The 15,634-nt window shown below is 47.0% G+C and overlaps 4 protein-coding genes across 6 annotated transcripts; 2 read left to right on the top strand and 2 right to left on the bottom strand.

The window, feature by feature from the left end:
* Positions 1 to 1,543: 1,543 nt before the first annotated feature.
* On the top strand, positions 1,544 to 3,052 carry LOC118505991. Its single transcript, XM_036042564.1, has 3 exons — positions 1,544 to 1,715; positions 1,791 to 1,944; positions 2,013 to 3,052. The coding sequence occupies exons 1-3, from the start codon at positions 1,557 to 1,559 to the stop codon at positions 2,909 to 2,911; spliced, it is 1,212 nt and encodes a 403-aa protein (XP_035898457.1). The 5' UTR covers positions 1,544 to 1,556; the 3' UTR covers positions 2,912 to 3,052.
* LOC118505995 (DNA-directed RNA polymerases I, II, and III subunit RPABC5) lies at positions 2,961 to 3,567 on the bottom strand. The gene is made up of 2 exons (XM_036042573.1): positions 3,262 to 3,567; positions 2,961 to 3,183 (listed from the first exon to the last, which is right to left on the bottom strand). Exons 1-2 carry the CDS (start codon positions 3,354 to 3,356, stop codon positions 3,075 to 3,077), a joined length of 204 nt encoding a protein of 67 aa, XP_035898466.1. The 5' UTR covers positions 3,357 to 3,567; the 3' UTR covers positions 2,961 to 3,074.
* A 592-nt stretch (positions 3,568 to 4,159) lies between these two features.
* Positions 4,160 to 6,956, bottom strand: LOC118505992 (BAG domain-containing protein Samui). Its single transcript, XM_036042565.1, has 2 exons — positions 6,572 to 6,956; positions 4,160 to 6,447 (listed from the first exon to the last, which is right to left on the bottom strand). Exon 2 carries the CDS (start codon positions 6,410 to 6,412, stop codon positions 5,387 to 5,389), a length of 1,026 nt encoding a protein of 341 aa, XP_035898458.1. The 5' UTR covers positions 6,413 to 6,447; positions 6,572 to 6,956; the 3' UTR covers positions 4,160 to 5,386.
* Positions 6,957 to 7,161: 205 nt separating this feature from the next.
* Positions 7,162 to 15,441, top strand: LOC118505988 (gastrula zinc finger protein xFG20-1-like). Of its 3 annotated transcripts, XM_036042552.1 has the most exons (5): positions 7,162 to 7,987; positions 10,800 to 10,923; positions 11,001 to 12,431; positions 12,645 to 13,928; positions 13,959 to 15,441. In XM_036042552.1, the coding sequence occupies exons 1-5, from the start codon at positions 7,905 to 7,907 to the stop codon at positions 14,010 to 14,012; spliced, it is 2,976 nt and encodes a 991-aa protein (XP_035898445.1). In that variant the 5' UTR covers positions 7,162 to 7,904; the 3' UTR covers positions 14,013 to 15,441. The 3 variants fall into 3 exon arrangements, with proteins under 3 accessions (XP_035898445.1, XP_035898444.1, XP_035898447.1); XM_036042551.1 differs by having other exon boundaries at positions 12,645 to 15,441; XM_036042554.1 differs by lacking the exon at positions 7,162 to 7,987 and adding an exon at positions 9,641 to 9,978 and having other exon boundaries at positions 12,645 to 15,441.
* Positions 15,442 to 15,634: the final 193 nt, after the last annotated feature.

Consider the following 15,634-nt stretch of genomic DNA (forward strand, 5'->3'; position numbering starts at 1 on the left):
AATCAAGCACCTTAGGCGGAAAGGAAGCCCCTATAAGCCAAATCAGCCCATAGGTTAATTCGCCACTGCTGTTATCCCTACGCATGTAACACGTTCCAGCTTGCTTGCTGCATCCGTTTTGTTAGCTTGAATTGCTTTAGATAGATCTCGATCGTTTGTCATCGCCATTATCCCGAGCTTTCTGGGTTTACAGCACCACCTTTGGTAAGGTGGAATTTTGAAAAAAAAAACTTCACTTTACAAGTGTGAGACGATATGACCAGCAGTCGCCAGGGGCAACCAGCTTCCAGATAGTTGATACGACTAGTTCCATCGAGCAAGCATCCGCAGTGTGGTGATCTATGGCTTCTCGATCCCTTGTGCGTGTGGAGTCTATCCAGCAAACATTTACGCGGTTTGCCCTACGTTATTGGAGGGCCTCGCGTGGAATATAGGGGTCGTTATGCGCCCCTCAGTCTAGCTAAGGTGCGGCGGCATACCTTTAACATGCAGAGGTCCTTCATAGCGGGGCTTAGTGTCAATCCTGAGTCCGTCAATTTCAATTGAAAGTATGTGACGTTTTGGACAAATTTGCAGGGTTGATTTTTTTTGTAGCTCCTTCCTATTTCTAGCGGTACTGTCATTAGTTTGGTTTTTGTCTTCTAAATCTAGAAAATAATGTAAAATACTGAGTCTCGTGGCAAAGGCGATAGTGGCACCGGTCTTTACCCGTCAGTACCCAAGATCAAATCCCATTCAGACCGAGCCCCGAGTACGCAGAAGCAACAATCCAGTTGTAGGTAAAAATAGCCAAAAATGTCAGAAATGGCAGATAGAGAGCTGTCGAGGTCTGAGTGCAATAAAAATAGTATTGGACACGGTTTTAAAAATTTCTTTGCATTGTAGAGCAGAACAACTGTTATGATTGCCCCCAAAAAAAAATCTAAAATTCTTACTCATCATTGTTCAAATTATAGAAATTAGCTATGGGGAATATTCCTTTTATTTCGGAACATAACGGAATCAGTTATTTTTACAAATCAACGAAACGAACCAGCGAAAGCAACTAAACAACTATATTAATGGGAATTAAACACCGTGCACGGTACAATTACAAACAAGGGAAAATGTACGGTGCCACAAGTTCTTCAATAGCTCTGAGTCCTTGGACAACAAAATACTTTGGCGCTTCTTTATGATTCTATTTGAACCTAGTAGGTTCCGAAAGAAATTCCCATCACTAGTCGAAACCAATCGGTCGGAGCGGTAAAGTCGCCGATCCTTTTACGGCAGGATAGAATTTCAAATACCGGACCTGTTCCCGGAACGCACGATTCGCTTCTTCGCAACAAAAATTTATCGATGTCCCGGTGCAAACCCACTGTGCCGAAGCAAATGGATTTGGACGAAGTTCAGCACCCCTGCCAGGGCACAGTTAAACTGTCATCGGCAAAGCCAACGCTTTCATTATTTTCAAAGTTATTTACCGGGAAAGAACAGCCTGGAAAACGGATCAGCAGGCATTGTGAAAACATGCCCGTACGCCTGTTCTAAACGTACGTTCTTCACCCGATGGTATGATTGACGCGACAACGATGGTGGATGCAGAGCAACGCCGTGACGATACGCCGTGCCGCTTGTGCCTGGAAAGCATCGCATCACTCGAGACGGCTGGTGTCGACCTGTTGGAAAATACAGATGTTAAAAAATTACTGCATGATGTGTACGAACTGAAGGTAGGCTACTGTGCGTTAAAACAGAACGTTTTGGCCGAAATATTATACGTACGTTCGTGGTTCTTTTTATTCCAGATACTCCCGAACGACAACAAGTCCACCATGATGTGTATGCCCTGCTACCAACAGTTAATGCACCACTACACACTTCGAATGAAACTGCTGATGCTAAGAAAAACCTTCCGCATAAACCAGACCATGATGCTCACGCAGATAAATGCCTTCAGTGGTAAGCGGTCAGGTCGAGTGCTGTCGACGTGCTTAGCCGATTAATTGTTTTGGGAATTGCATTCGTAGGCACTTGTGCAGAGTCCAGTGCATCAAAGCGGGATGAAAATGAAACAACTGCCGAACAGGAGAAAACCACCAAAACGGCAACGACAGCTTCAATCCCGACCCCGTCTCCACCCCTTTCCGCCCAGGTTCCGGTTACAATGAAAGGGGAACTGGGAAAAGCACCAGAAGAAAATGAAGTAACTAAAGTAACTTCATCCAAACCAGCAACAAAAGCTACCCCGGAGATGGTTGAAAATCAGCTGATTCCAATCGTTTTGGACTGCCTGAAAGACCCTCTCTACAGGAGCGCGCTTTCGCCGTTGGTGGTGTCGACGGATCGGAAAGATCCGGCACCGTTGGTGTTGCTGTGCAGTACGTGCCATAACTCCTTCAAAGCCAAAGAAAAATTCGATCAGCACCGTTCGAAGGGTTGCGTTCCGTGTTGCCGCTACTGTCTGGCAGAAATGACCGCGGACCACCATTGCCCATTTTTAAACCAATACTCATCCGTCATACCCCATATCGTTGGGAGTCGGAAGTACGTGACTACCGTTACCATTCCGGATAGCGCTGTTGATGATGATGATGCTGCTGCTCCAGTAGAACCACCGGACGACGAATGCGAGGAACCGAAAAGTAAGAAGCGCAATCTCGGTGAACGATTTTCTTCTGTCGATCGTCGTTCAGTTACGCCCAATCCGAGGAAAAGGGAGAAGAGCAACAGTAGCAGCACCAGCAGCGTCAGCAGTGCAAAAAATCCAAAATCGGCAGAGTCGCAATCGCAGCCGAAAACTACGCTTCCCACTACCCTTGACACCATGTCCCGGTCGTCTTCTGAATCGGATGCACTGGTAACACTATCGCACCGCAAATCTGCTGCCGATAAAAGTGCAGTTAGTTCTAGAAAGCGGAAAAGATAATAATCATAAGCTGCAGTTTTATGCAACCGAGCAAACACACGTGTATGGACCCGTTTCGAGTAACGCAATAACGTTTACATGTATTCACCGTTTTTTAGTTACACAAAAGTCTAATAAAATGTAGCACCCCTTACAGCTAAACCCTGACGTTCGTTTCCTTCCTTTACTTCTCGAGCGGAGCGTAGTTAAGCAGCTTTTCGATTAGATCGACGTGACCGAGCAGCATGCGTCTGCAGCAGTACCGCTTCAGGCCGAGCGCATCGAGGGCATCACTAGCAGAGGCGGAGAGATTTTTGTTGATTAATGTCAGTCGGCATGTAAATTCCACGCTAGGCGGCACTGTCCCTTACCCTTCGGTGTATTCGGCCTGTAGCAAACCGAGGTACGCTTCCCACTTATTGCCTATCACCTTGCCGCATGTGAAACACCGCACCGGGATGATCATGTTGTAAGTGTTTTGTTTTTTGGTTACGGTACGAAACCGATCAAGATGAATATTTGCTTGGCAAAGCGTAAACTGGCCAAGGGATCAACGATTCGCACGATAAGCACGTTCCGAAACGTAGAAAGAATTCCGTTTGCAGGCAATCGACCAGCGTACGAAGCACCAACTCGTGGGTAAACAAATCCAAGCGCGTTATTTGACATTTCGTAGCAAAGTGACAGCTGGCAGTGTTGCCATCGTGACCGTTTTTTTTGCAGCTTTATCGAGGGTTTCTATCGACAGTTGATCGATCGATTCGGCTTTCGGCCAGATCTAATTCGAATGTTCTGATTTTGACCCATTCAGGGACGAGAGATTCTTAATTTATTTGAACTCAATAAATCAATAATGCGATCGTTACATATAATCGTGCTCTCTATATGCTTTGCACCTAAACTTCTAAACCGGAGATGGATGATTTCGGCATTTTTTTTAATTTTATGCCTGCGCACTAATGTCTCCGTAAGTTTTAGGACTTGTGTAGGACAGTGATAAATGTTCGTTATGATTAATACTTGTTGAAGGACTAAAGGCCACGATCCTAGACCTTTTCCGATGACCAAACGACCTCTTAGGCCATTCCTTTCCTTTTTCTGGCCGTAGTCCTCATTACGGCGATTTGAATCCTGGTCTTGGCCGTGTGTAGACCGGCGCCGTTGTCGCATCTACTGCCGGGTCGCCTTTGACCTAACAACCATTAAGCTTTAGCCTTAAGCGGAAAACATTATTAACCCCTAGAGGTAAAGAGACGCACAAATGAACCATAGGTGTGTGTAACCATATTAACTTTATTCCATATCTTCACTGGCGGAAGATGGCACAACGTGTGAAAGCGTAACAGAAGAACAATTAGCACGGTAAAGCTGCCGGAGGGGACGACGACTGGAGGAATTCTGTCCCTGTCCTTCGTCGAAACAACGACGTCAACTACCACTATATAACCCTCTTCCACAATAAACGAATTCAAACCGCGTGGCTGTTGAATGTTTATTGTCTATGTAACCAAACTTGTGAGTTTTTGTTTTATTATTAAAATTATATCGTTCAAAGTTATTTACGGTTAAATGGTTGCACTGCTGTCCCTACATACCATGGCTTGAAAACTGTTTCCTGTGTGTGTGTGTGTGTGCTGGCCACAAGCTCACAGAGACCGCTGCTGCTACCGCGTGGCAAATGGGTTAATATTCGTTATCATTTGTTATATGTCGATGTCGTTTCTCAGTGTCTGCTCCTACTCTTATTACTGAAGCTTTTTTTTTTGTTGTTAGCCTACCCTCTCTCACGTCGATCTTTCACGCCTCTGCCGAGTTTTCTGTTGTGTTGCTGTTACTCGTTACTTACTAACTAAAAATAAGAAAAATAAATATGTCTCCAATCTATGTTCACATTTTGTTCACTGGGATTTTTCGGCGCAAACCAAATCCGGCTCGCTGTGTGCGCGTCCCTAAGCGTTATTAAAGTGCCCATTTAATACATGCTACCATGTTACGGCTTCTAGCTCTTCGTCTACCATCTACTGGCAGCACTTAAAATACTTGTTAAACGTGATATTCTGGCTCCTTGTAGAAGCACCAGAGCCAACGGTTTACACTATTATCGCTTTGATGGACCAGTGGGGATCCCTTAGCAACCGTGGCCTACTCAAAAGTAACCGATGTGATCCGAGAAGGAGCTGTTTTTGTTATTGTAAGCCTCATGGAACGCCTCCGAACATTTGGGAGAAAAAAGGGATAAACATACGATCTTGGACGAACGGGACGGTTTAGACGAATCGAAGAAATATCTGTCCATACTGTAGTAAGAGCTGCCTTGAGTATCAACCGCACACATGACACAAGTAGCTTTTAGAACAAAAAAAAAAACCGTTTGCATCATTGATCGAGCACCAAACATAAATTGATAAATTGCGTCACACACACACACGTTGCAATTTTTCAGCAAGCGTACAAACTGCCGGCTGTGGGTAGGGCGGATAGTGAGGGGGGGTGGTACTACTGCTTCGAAACTTCATTGGGCTGCGGTTGACTAGAATTGGACGACGAGTGAGGAATTGACGTATTCGAGGCGGACTGTTCCGCGCCACCATTGGTGGCGTCGAACCCGTTACTGTTCGCGTTGCTATTGCCGATCGAACCGGTACTGGCATTGGTGCTCCCACTAGCTCCCGCTTCGGCTTTCGCCTCCAGCACCGCGATGCAGGTGTTTATGCTTTTGATGGCTTCCTTCCGTGCGGACTTAATTTGCGGCTGATCCTCGGCATCGATCGAGTCCAGCTTCAGCAGATTCTGCGTCAGCATCTCGTCCAGATAGATGTACGCCTTGTCTTTCTTGCCCTCCTTGCCACCCTTGAAATGTTCCACCTGATCGAAGATGGCGAGCACATCTTTCTGGATCTTTTGGATCTTCGTGATCGGATCCTCCCTGGTCGGTATCTTTGGACGGCTATCCGGTTGATCCTGGCCAGCAGGAGCAGGCTGTGGCTGAGGTTGCGGTTCCGGATGTGTTTGTGGTTGCGGTGCCCGGGGCCCATGTTGCTGCTGCTGTTGCGGGTTCGCCGCGCTAGGCTTTTGTTGTGGCTGCTGCCACTGCGACGGCGGCGGCGGCGGCTGCTGCTGCTGCTGCTGATGCTGTTGGTGAGCGGCCGAAGGCGAAGGTGTTTGTCTGGGAATCGAACTTCCGCGAGGCATATTGGTATTCAGTGGATCCGTCGTGGATCTGCTGGCACTGGGCGACGGGTCATGCTTGAAGTCGAACGAGAAACCTGGAAACGCCGATCGTACCGGGATATCGCGCGCCCGATCGAAAATTTTACCGGGTTTGAAGAATTCGTCCCGATCTGGCATTTCCATACTGGGGCCCTCCATCCCAGCTGCGGATGGATGGTGCTGGGATGGTTGTGAGGGTCGCGATTCGGGTGCCGTGTTTATCAGCGGTTCGGAACGACCTTCGACGAAAATCGGAATGTGCCGCACAGTAGGCTGCTGCTGTTGCTGTGGTTGCTCCTGTTGTGACGACATTCTGATTGGCTTACTTTCTTTATCACACTCACTTGCTGGAGAGAGAGAAAAATGGCAAGAAACGGAATGGGATTACGGGCAAATTTTTTCTCCACGAGAAAAACAGACACTTATTTGCTGCCTGCAGTGGGTGATTTTCGCACAAGGATTTTCGCTTACCGTATGTCTGGCTCGCGCTGCAGTACGTCTGTCACTAGCCCTGCTTGCTTTATTATTTGTCACACACACTTGCACTCCTTTGCTCGCACAACCCCCGAGACCGTACGCCAATGCGGTTTGTTCTAGAACCTTGGCGAAATTTCCACGCTGCGTTCCGCTAAATCGGGCGGTCCGTTTGCACGCACGAATCTTTTCACCGCTGGTTTTCACCGTTCTGCTGCACCGTGTCCACAAATAGTACGCTGCTGGGTGGTTGAATAACGCAAAAATCAATTTTTTCGTTCCAGTTTTTCTCCACAGCTGCACACCACCAAATAAACCTGTCGTGTTTTCTCCGTCAATGAAACACCACGGAAGCCTTTGACAGCTGACTCACTGACGTTTGCCCGTGTTTTGGCAGGTGTGCGCAAAGTGGCCTAATCCGATCTGCAACATCTCGCCAGCCGCGAGGGTGCCTTTACGCAGCGCGCGAACCAGTCCTTACGAAATTTTAAAACAGACCGTGCTTGTGGGTCATTTGGTTTCAAAGTATTTTTAACTGGATTTGGATGAGCCTTTAGATAAGCTCGCTTTGCCCTCGACGCACGTCGACGATGTACAACAGAAATATGTTTACTACGCGATTTACATTGCGCAATGTCCAGATGGACGACCATTGTGATGTTGCGAGGCGGAACTGTCAAACTAGAAGGTGAATAATCGTGCTCAATGTTTACAGCGGGAATCTGGAGGAAAAAGCACAATTTTACCGTGCAAAACGTTTTCCCGGCCAGTGAATTGCGTGCCAGCAGTGTGCAATGGGTGCAGTGAATTGGCAACGCTATAATTTATTGTCCCCGCGAAGGTGCATACGCATCCAATCAGCATCACCGAGCAGGGCACACTGAACCCAATCGTTCCACCAACGCGCTCTTGTTAAACAAGTGTCTGGAAGGAAGGAAGCACTGGTGCCAGCCGGAAACTTAATTTGTCCGAGCATTGCAACCCGGTCTCGAAAAGCGTCGTATCAAACAAAGCAATAGTAATAATCAAAACCCAGTGTACCATAAGGTGGTGGTGCAGCCCTGTACCAGCCTGCCGCCCCCCCGTGTTGGTATTGTAGGTGCCGCGAAGAAACAAACGACACTACGGGTGCGTAGGTGCGTGTTTTGCGCGTGTATGTGTGAGACATCAAAACAGTGCTGGGATGTGAGTGAGGATGGTTTTTTGTTGTGCATTCATTGTTGGCCAGCAAGGATTCATTTCGAATCGTCCGTGGGTGTTAATGTTCCTCGGTTGAGGTGCAGTGTGTAGTTGTGTGCCGTACGGAAACGAATCGAACAACGAAACGAAAATGGTAAAGGAAATTCCCTCGAGTACGGTGGTAAACCGTGATGAAGAGTGTTTGAAAAAGTCACTGATGGAGGTTGTGAAAAGGTGAGTGTAAAATAATGTGTAATTAAGGAATACGGGGGAGGGCAGCTTGTTCATTGTTCGAGGCAGGAGCAGGACACTGCGCTGCGAACAGCGTGTGTGAGTGAACGCGAGCGGACGGTGCTGGTGTTGGTGTGCGCAAAATACAAAGCACATCGTACGTTGTTGCTGTGTGCTGCGGCTGTGGTTTTCATTTTTCGGTGGTTTTTCTATCTACTTTCGGTATTGTTGCTGTGGGTGAGAATCGCATAAATAAGCTAAGCAACCGCATTCCATTATATTCGGTACTATCCTTTGTACGAACTGCTTCAGTTTGGATTGTTAATGCTTATTCCATTTGAACAGAATAAGCTTTGCAGACAAAGCAATTACTGTGAGTTAAAACCTCATGGGGTCAAAGAAAACAATGTAACATCGATAGAACGCAATTCAGCTTGCTGTAAAAAGAACAAAACACAGTAGGCATGTTTGTTGTTTTCATCGACTTTGTATAGAAAGATGTTCTGTTATGAGTTCGATAACGAAGGGCTAGGGGATATGTTTATGGATTAGAGTTATTGCCATTGGAATAATCAACTTCTTAGGGGTTTTGTTTACTTTGTCCCCCATTAGCTGCTATTGTTTGTGATGTTTGTTCGATCACTATGCAACTATGCATTTTAGAAGACAGAAAAGACAATTTCTCGTTATTTTCTATTGCTTTTCAAAGTTCTTGTTATTTTTCCCTACAAGCATTTTTGGTGCGCCGATTTTTAAAATTCGTGGTAGCTTTTATTAATTCCTCTCATTCTTTCGTTATATTATCCTTAAACAATTAACAGTAAACAGTTCAGTACAATTTAGCTCTTTCTACGTATGTTGCTAGGCAACAGTATTCTTTACATACCAGGGAAACTTGACATATTTTTTATGCACTTTTATCACGAATTTGAAATGAGGGAAAAACATTATTTTTACTGTTTGTGTTGTCAATTCCGCCTTCTTTACCTTCTTCACAAAGCACATGTGCAAGGTGTGTGCACCGCGCGTGTGTATTGGTAACATGACCACCACACGCGCGTATATCATTTCGACACCCGGCTTCCCACCAAACCAAACAACACGCCGATGTCGCGGCAAGCAATGCGCACACCGACCAAGGTGTATGTATTTAGAAGGTGGATTTTTATCGATTTGACAGGGCGACATTTTAGTCGAGTTATGTCAGAGTTTGTTTACAAAAACATATGGTATGGGGCAACAAACATGAACAAACAGCCTCGATTCTCAATCCCTTGAGCAATTTCGCTAATTTATGGGTCATCTTCGCATATCAAATGTTGTTCCACAGAAGATTGACGATATTTGGTTGCATTTTTCGTCAAAAAATCGCAAGCGATACCACCACCGGCGCCTCCTCCGACGCTGCCATCACTCTTCTCAATACCCTTCCCCTTGATCACCACGGAACTGTTATGTCAGGTCGAGAAATGTCAATTTGCTCTAAACAACTCTACCTTCTATATCCATATACCTTGACACCGACCAACCAAAGCTTCCTGCGCCGCTGTAGTATGGTTTAATGGTGAGAGTGGGACCAGGTGGTAGAGGTAAACGTGCGTCAATATGCCAACTCCTCAGCCCCCCCCCCCCCCCCCGCCCACCAACCAACCCAACTCGCACTGTTCTTGACCTTGCAGTGCGATTCTTTAGCTTTCTGCTATGATCAACAGAAAATGAATAAGAAACAGTGCTCTGTAAAGCGAGCCCTGGCGAACATTGGTGTGTGTGTGTTTGTGTGAGTAAAATGTGCCGGCTAGGCTAGCTTGGAACGACGCCACTGGTCTATTGTTTTCCGCTGTTGTTGTTGACGTGTTGTGTTAAAAGTGTGCAAATCACGGCAAATGCAGAAACAGCAACACAACAACAACAACAAGGAAGATCTTTGTTTTTCGATCACGAAGCAGCCCAGTCGATCGACAGAAGATGACTAACTGTGGGGATTTCCCGTTAAGGTGATTGTGTTTGCATTGAAACAATGTGAGTCTGTAGTTCGTTCAAGCAGCACTCAGACAAACAACATTAATGTAAGTTAGAGTAAGATGTTGCGCAACGGAATAGGGTTAAATATTAAAAATAAGACTTAGTAGAATGGAAGGAAAATTCACAATCCAGAAATTGAAACGTGAAGATCTTCTATCGACGACAGGCTCACTGTCAGTTTTTGAAGAGCAAGCCTGATTTTGTCCACGATATTCTTCGTCATTTGGCAATGGATGTTCTAAACTAATGATGTTGGGCCTAAGGAGTGGAATTATAATGCCATTAGCCTCATAGCCCCATAGCCCATGCCTTATTGAGCATTTTACCGCCCTAGAAGATCGTCGGACGGCAGTGACTCAATAGCATGGAACCTCATGCGATGTTCTCGTTCTCGAAGGGCCGGGGTTCAAATCCCATCAAGACCGCCTCCCCGTACGTAAGGCTGACTTCTTTACTGCGGGTAAAATTAAGTCTCAGAATGCCAGAAATGGCAGGCCGGGACCTCTCGACGTTCTAGTGAGTGCCAAGGAAAAAAAATAGATATTAGGTTTGATCGCTAGTACACATGGCACAGCTTAAGTCCTGAACCAAAATTAGTTTGGTTTTTCAAATTTCCAAGTGTTATGTGTTTATGTGGCTCATATTAAACAAATCTTACTGCTTCCATACAAAAATTTTAACCTTTTACCACACATGTTTCTGTTTCGGTTTGCAGAGAATTGGATTTAAATAATTTTTCTGATAAGTTCCTCTAATTTTTTTTTTTTTTCTCTCTTTTATACGACCGCAATAGCGATTCGAGCAACCTGTGTCGATTATGCTTGTCCAAGGAGCAAAAGCTGACGCGTGCATTTTCCGACGAAAGAGGAATTGACGATGCGTTACTGAAGAAAATATTCGATTGCACCACAGTGAAGGTAAGCTGGACATGATTATTCGTTTTTAGACTGCCAACTGCTAATGAATTCATCATTCTCCCTTACCCTTTTTGTAGGTGAAACTGAAAAGCATTTTCCCCTCTGCCATTTGCGCGGTGTGTGACTTGAAGCTGAACGAATTCTACAAGTTTCGAGAGAAATGCATCGAAAACGACACATTTCTGCACAACCTGCTCGACGATCGCGTGGCGCTGGCCGGGGTCGACCAATCGGTGCCCATCGTAGAGGAGCAGCAAAACCGGCCACCAACATCAAAGGGCTGCGGGAGTGCCGAGCAGCAGGCTGCTACGTCGACCACTTCCATCCCGGAGACGCAAAAGCACAACAGTAGCGAAATGATGGCGATCGCGTTAAATCAGTTGTCTTCGTTCGGTTTGCGACCCCTGCAAGACCTGATGCTGGAGACGAACGGTGGCCCATTGGAACCCGCCACTGGTGCACTGCTTCCCAGTAGCGGTGGCAATGTCGTATCGTCGTCCTCTGCCCCGTCGCAACCGCATGACGCACCTGCCCCGCCACTGATCTCCTCGATCGATTTTGTTTCACAGAAACAGCGACAAATGGAGCAGGAACGAACCTTTGCGCTGGCAACGCTGGAAATGGCTGGCCTGCAGCAGGCAATGCGTAACAGTGCGGAAGGTGGCGGCAAGTTCAAGTGCACGGTGTGTCATCGAACGTTCCGCAATGCTTACACGCTTCGGCGGCACATGAACCTGCACACCGAAACGAACCTCTTTCCTTGCGAGTACTGTGGCAAGAAGTTTAACGATCGCTCGAACTGGAAAATCCACCAGCGAACCCACACGGGCGACAATCTGTACACCTGTCTCGTCTGTCTGAAGACGTTCATCTCTCCCTCGACGCTCAAGTACCACCGCCGATCGCACAGACGGCTCGAATCGTTCGACTGTCGGCTCTGTCCGGGCACCTTCAGCACCTACGATCTGCTCGAGGAGCACGCGCGAAACATGCACCAGGACATGCAAGACCTGCAGTCGGAGGAGCCGCTAATCGATGCGGCAAGCTTCGTAAAGATCGAACTGGAGGATGGTGAACTGTCAAGCTCGATGGCGGTAGCCGATGTTTCCACTACGCGGTTACCATGCAACGCGGACCACGACGACCATGACAACCGTGAGCGACGATCAATCGACAGCAGCAGTGTGGATGAAGCGCAACTCGCGGAGCTCTATCGAACGCAGCAAATGTTGGAGCTGTTCGAAAAGCAATTCCGGGCCGGTGTTGTGACCAGCGAGACTGAAGCGGATGCGGAAAAGCCTGCGGACGGCGTTGCTGAAGAGAACGTACGGCAGGAGGTGGCGGTCATTAAGCGAGAAATGCTAAGGGAAATGCATCAGCAGCAAGACGTGGAGGTGAAGGAAGAACCGCTCGATGATTCTTTCGAGCTAGATCCAAGCGAACTGTTGCAGCAAGCGATGGAGGAAACGGGCGATGCCAACGATGATAGTGAAGGTGGAGAGAAACAGGTGAGGTGACAAGTTAAAATAAGTGAACAGCATACTGCGACCATTCCCCAAAACTTAAACTGGAAAAAGTAATCTCGGGATTGGTTATCTTGACGCTCCTCCGCACCTTCAAAGGTTCCACCCATATGGTGCAATGCAGGTTCTGTGCAATAGTGTGGTATGAATTGATTGAATACTAAATGCTGTTTTTTTTCGTCTCATTTTCATTTGCAGTTCCTATCATCCTCTAGTGAATCTTCCTCCCCTTCGGCGGTGATTCTGTTTCGGTGCGATTACTGCATGAAAATATTCCATTTCCTTGACGAACTGAACGCGCACATGCTACTGCACAACGGCGCAAAGGGCAAAGGGGTAGAGAATGGCGCTGTTATGCTTGGTTCGGCTGCAACCTCCACAACGCCCGGCGGAGTCGCCAGCACTACCACCATCACACCACAGTCCGCCGACCCGATGGCACTGCTAGCGCTGATGGGTGCAAGTCGACCCATTCCAATACTACCCAAACCCGTTGGGAAAGAGTCCAGCGCACTACGCAAACCGAAAAGGCGACGCACTGTTCCGGGGCCAACAGAGCAGCCCGGCAGATCGCAGTTGGAAACGGTGAGCGGGGAAAGTCTCGCACCCACGACCGCACCTCCCGAACATCCCTGCGCAAAGTGCCCGAAAATGTTCCGCACGGAGGAGCTAAGGCGCGTCCATGAAGCGACGCATGCCGATGACGAACAGGCGCACAAGGTGCGCAGCTGTCGTATCTGCAACAAGCTGTTTAAATGTGAGCTAAATCTGCTTGCGCACATGCGAAAACATTCGCTCGCCGTGTTGCAAGGTTCACCGGCTGCTGATGGTGAACCGGCGGCGGGGGAGGATAGCAGCGGAAATGATGAGTCCTGTTCGTCATCCTCGCACGCCGGCGGTACAAATTCCGCTTCGTTACGCGAACCCACCACCCACCACAGTGCAGCTCGCCCCGCCACCGATGACAGTGACGAGGGAGAGACGGTCGCCCAAACGTCGGATTTAGCCTCGTCCGAGAGTGGTACCGAGGCGGCACCCGGAGTCGGCGATTCGCCAGCGGCATATCTTTCCCGCGGCACGTTTCGCAAGTGTGAAATCTGTGCCATCACGTTTAAGGACTCGGTCACGCTCGATAAGCACATGATGTGCCACTTTGAGCGCAAGGAAGCGATCGCATTCGTGCCGCAAACGGATCGCCCATTTCAGTGTACCGAGTGCCACAAAAGCTTCAAGCGAAAGGACTATCTGCTGATTCACATACGCACGCACACGGGCGAACGGCGGTACAAGTGCGACCTGTGCTCGAGCGCGTTCGTGCACCCGTCGAATCTGATCACGCACCGGAAGCTACACTCGAGCGAACGGCCATATCAATGCACGCTGTGCGGCGCCACGTTCAAACTGTTCGCCGGCCTGAAAATCCACCGAAGGCGCTGTGAGCAGAAGCTACCGAAGAACTGGCCCGATGGTGTAGCTACGGTTGGGTTTGGCGCGGGCCCGCACGAGCTACCGGATACGGCCGCCGAACCGGTGCTACCGACCGACAACGTGCACTATCCATTCTGAATGGGCACGCATGGGTAAGTTTAGGCGAGCAATCACCGAAAGATTTCTTAAAGGCGGATGCAACATCCCCGTGTAGGTGTTAGATTAAAAGCAAGCAACGAACTGCAATTCTGCGTTTATTGTATGGTAGCGCGCACCCGCTTCCTTACGTCTTACATTTGCCATGTATAGCATAGGGCTATTGATAGCAGAGAGAGAGAGAGGAGAATCAGCTTGGCGCGGCTCTTCAATAGTGTTTTTGTTTTTTGTGGTAGGATTTATTATTTAGCGAGAGAGATATCCCTTTTTTAATTCTGCATAGTGTGTACACTTTAAAAAACAGATATTTTATCACAAGAAAATCGTCGTGTTTGGTATCGATCAGTTTACCTTTCTTGCATGCGCCGTTAAGGGAAACTTACACGCAACAAACTACTCAAATCTGAAGGATGGTTGTGTTAGCTGAGAAAAAAAAATACAAAAAAGAAACACACATACACTCACTTACAATGGCGATACTAAAACGAGAAAACTGTGATTATTGTGGAGTCAGGCATAGGGTAGTGCAAAAAGGGAAACATTTCTCAAACTAAAACAGTTGCTTCGCAGCTACTTCTACACACTTTTCTTCGGTGTATAGCTTAGGGATCAAGTATTACTCGTTAAGGCGCTCGTTGGTGAAACGATACTGGAATAACATTCGTTCCTATATCTGGCAACAATCCTACTCAGTGATCCGCACGACGAAGATCGTAAGACAAACTAATGGAGGAACGCTAGTATTCCTACATGCAAAGGGACAACATTCTAGGTTAGGTAAAACTAAAATCAGATTGTAGAGTAAGTTGAATTGCGTTTCCTTACCTTTTTTTTGTTTTTTTTTCCTTAAGACCTTCCTTTGACTGTGGTAAACAATGTCGTGTCCTCTCATTCATGCTCGCCACTCGCAACGCTACAAATGTTGAACATTTCAAATGAGATCTTAATTACAATTTTGTAAGTCTTAATTACGCATTTTAGCCATTGTAGTTTACATAAGGTGTTTACGAAGAGGTAGTCATAGAATTCTGCAGTGCGTGATTTCGTCTGCAAGGGCGCTGGTAAATCCTGCAGATAGCTAGATTTTAGGCATATGTGTACTCAATATCAAAAACACACACACTAACGAATGCTCGTCGTTAGTAAGTCGTGAGTGGAAGTGCAAGATCTACATGAGCTACTCTACGGCTAGCAGGCATAAAAATTAAACGTAAAAGAGTCAGCTTAAAAAAACGGCTACAGAGTATAAAAGAGTCCACTCTCAGTGGAACATTTTACGTTAAAAAAAAAGCGTCCAATCGACGGTGGACAAAACGAACAATCTACTTACTAGAATGTGTAAGGTATCTTGAATCTATTCTATAAATGCCATAGCAATGATGAGGATCGAATAAATCTGTATAAATTTTAATGCTTTAATGTACACGATCAACTAACATCCGATAACAGCATAGAACGTTTCGGAGTGAGTTAAACAATTTGTTTAACTAAAAAGAATCATGGAAGTAAACAAATTGCCGCCGGCATCCTCCAACACTTCCAGCTGATTGTAGCTCCAGCAGCTGATCGTCAGTGTACACGCTGCTTAACGTACATAACGCATC

The sequence above is a fragment of the Anopheles stephensi genome, chromosome 2 (assembly GCF_013141755.1).
Source record: "Anopheles stephensi strain Indian chromosome 2, UCI_ANSTEP_V1.0, whole genome shotgun sequence".
NCBI classification, from domain to species: domain Eukaryota; kingdom Metazoa; phylum Arthropoda; class Insecta; order Diptera; family Culicidae; genus Anopheles; species Anopheles stephensi.

Bases quoted from the DNA above. Each gene is read 5' to 3' on its own strand.
- LOC118505992 (XM_036042565.1), bottom strand. From the start codon at position 6,412: ATGTCGTCACAACAGGAGCAACCACAGCAACAGCAGCAGCCTACTGTG.
- LOC118505988 (XM_036042551.1), top strand. From the start codon at position 7,905: ATGGTAAAGGAAATTCCCTCGAGTACGGTGGTAAACCGTGATGAAGAG. The intron at 7,988-10,799 runs GTGAGTGTAAAA...CGACCGCAATAG, and splicing joins CTGATGGAGGTTGTGAAAAG to CGATTCGAGCAACCTGTGTC. The intron at 12,432-12,644 runs GTGAGGTGACAA...TTTCATTTGCAG, and splicing joins GTGAAGGTGGAGAGAAACAG to TTCCTATCATCCTCTAGTGA.
- LOC118505995 (XM_036042573.1), bottom strand. From the start codon at position 3,356: ATGATCATCCCGGTGCGGTGTTTCACATGCGGCAAGGTGATAGGCAAT. The intron at 3,184-3,261 runs GTAAGGGACAGT...CGCCTCTGCTAG, and splicing joins CAGGCCGAATACACCGAAGG to TGATGCCCTCGATGCGCTCG.
- LOC118505991 (XM_036042564.1), top strand. From the start codon at position 1,557: ATGATTGACGCGACAACGATGGTGGATGCAGAGCAACGCCGTGACGAT. The intron at 1,716-1,790 runs GTAGGCTACTGT...TTTTTATTCCAG, and splicing joins ATGATGTGTACGAACTGAAG to ATACTCCCGAACGACAACAA. The intron at 1,945-2,012 runs GTAAGCGGTCAG...TTGCATTCGTAG, and splicing joins GCAGATAAATGCCTTCAGTG to GCACTTGTGCAGAGTCCAGT.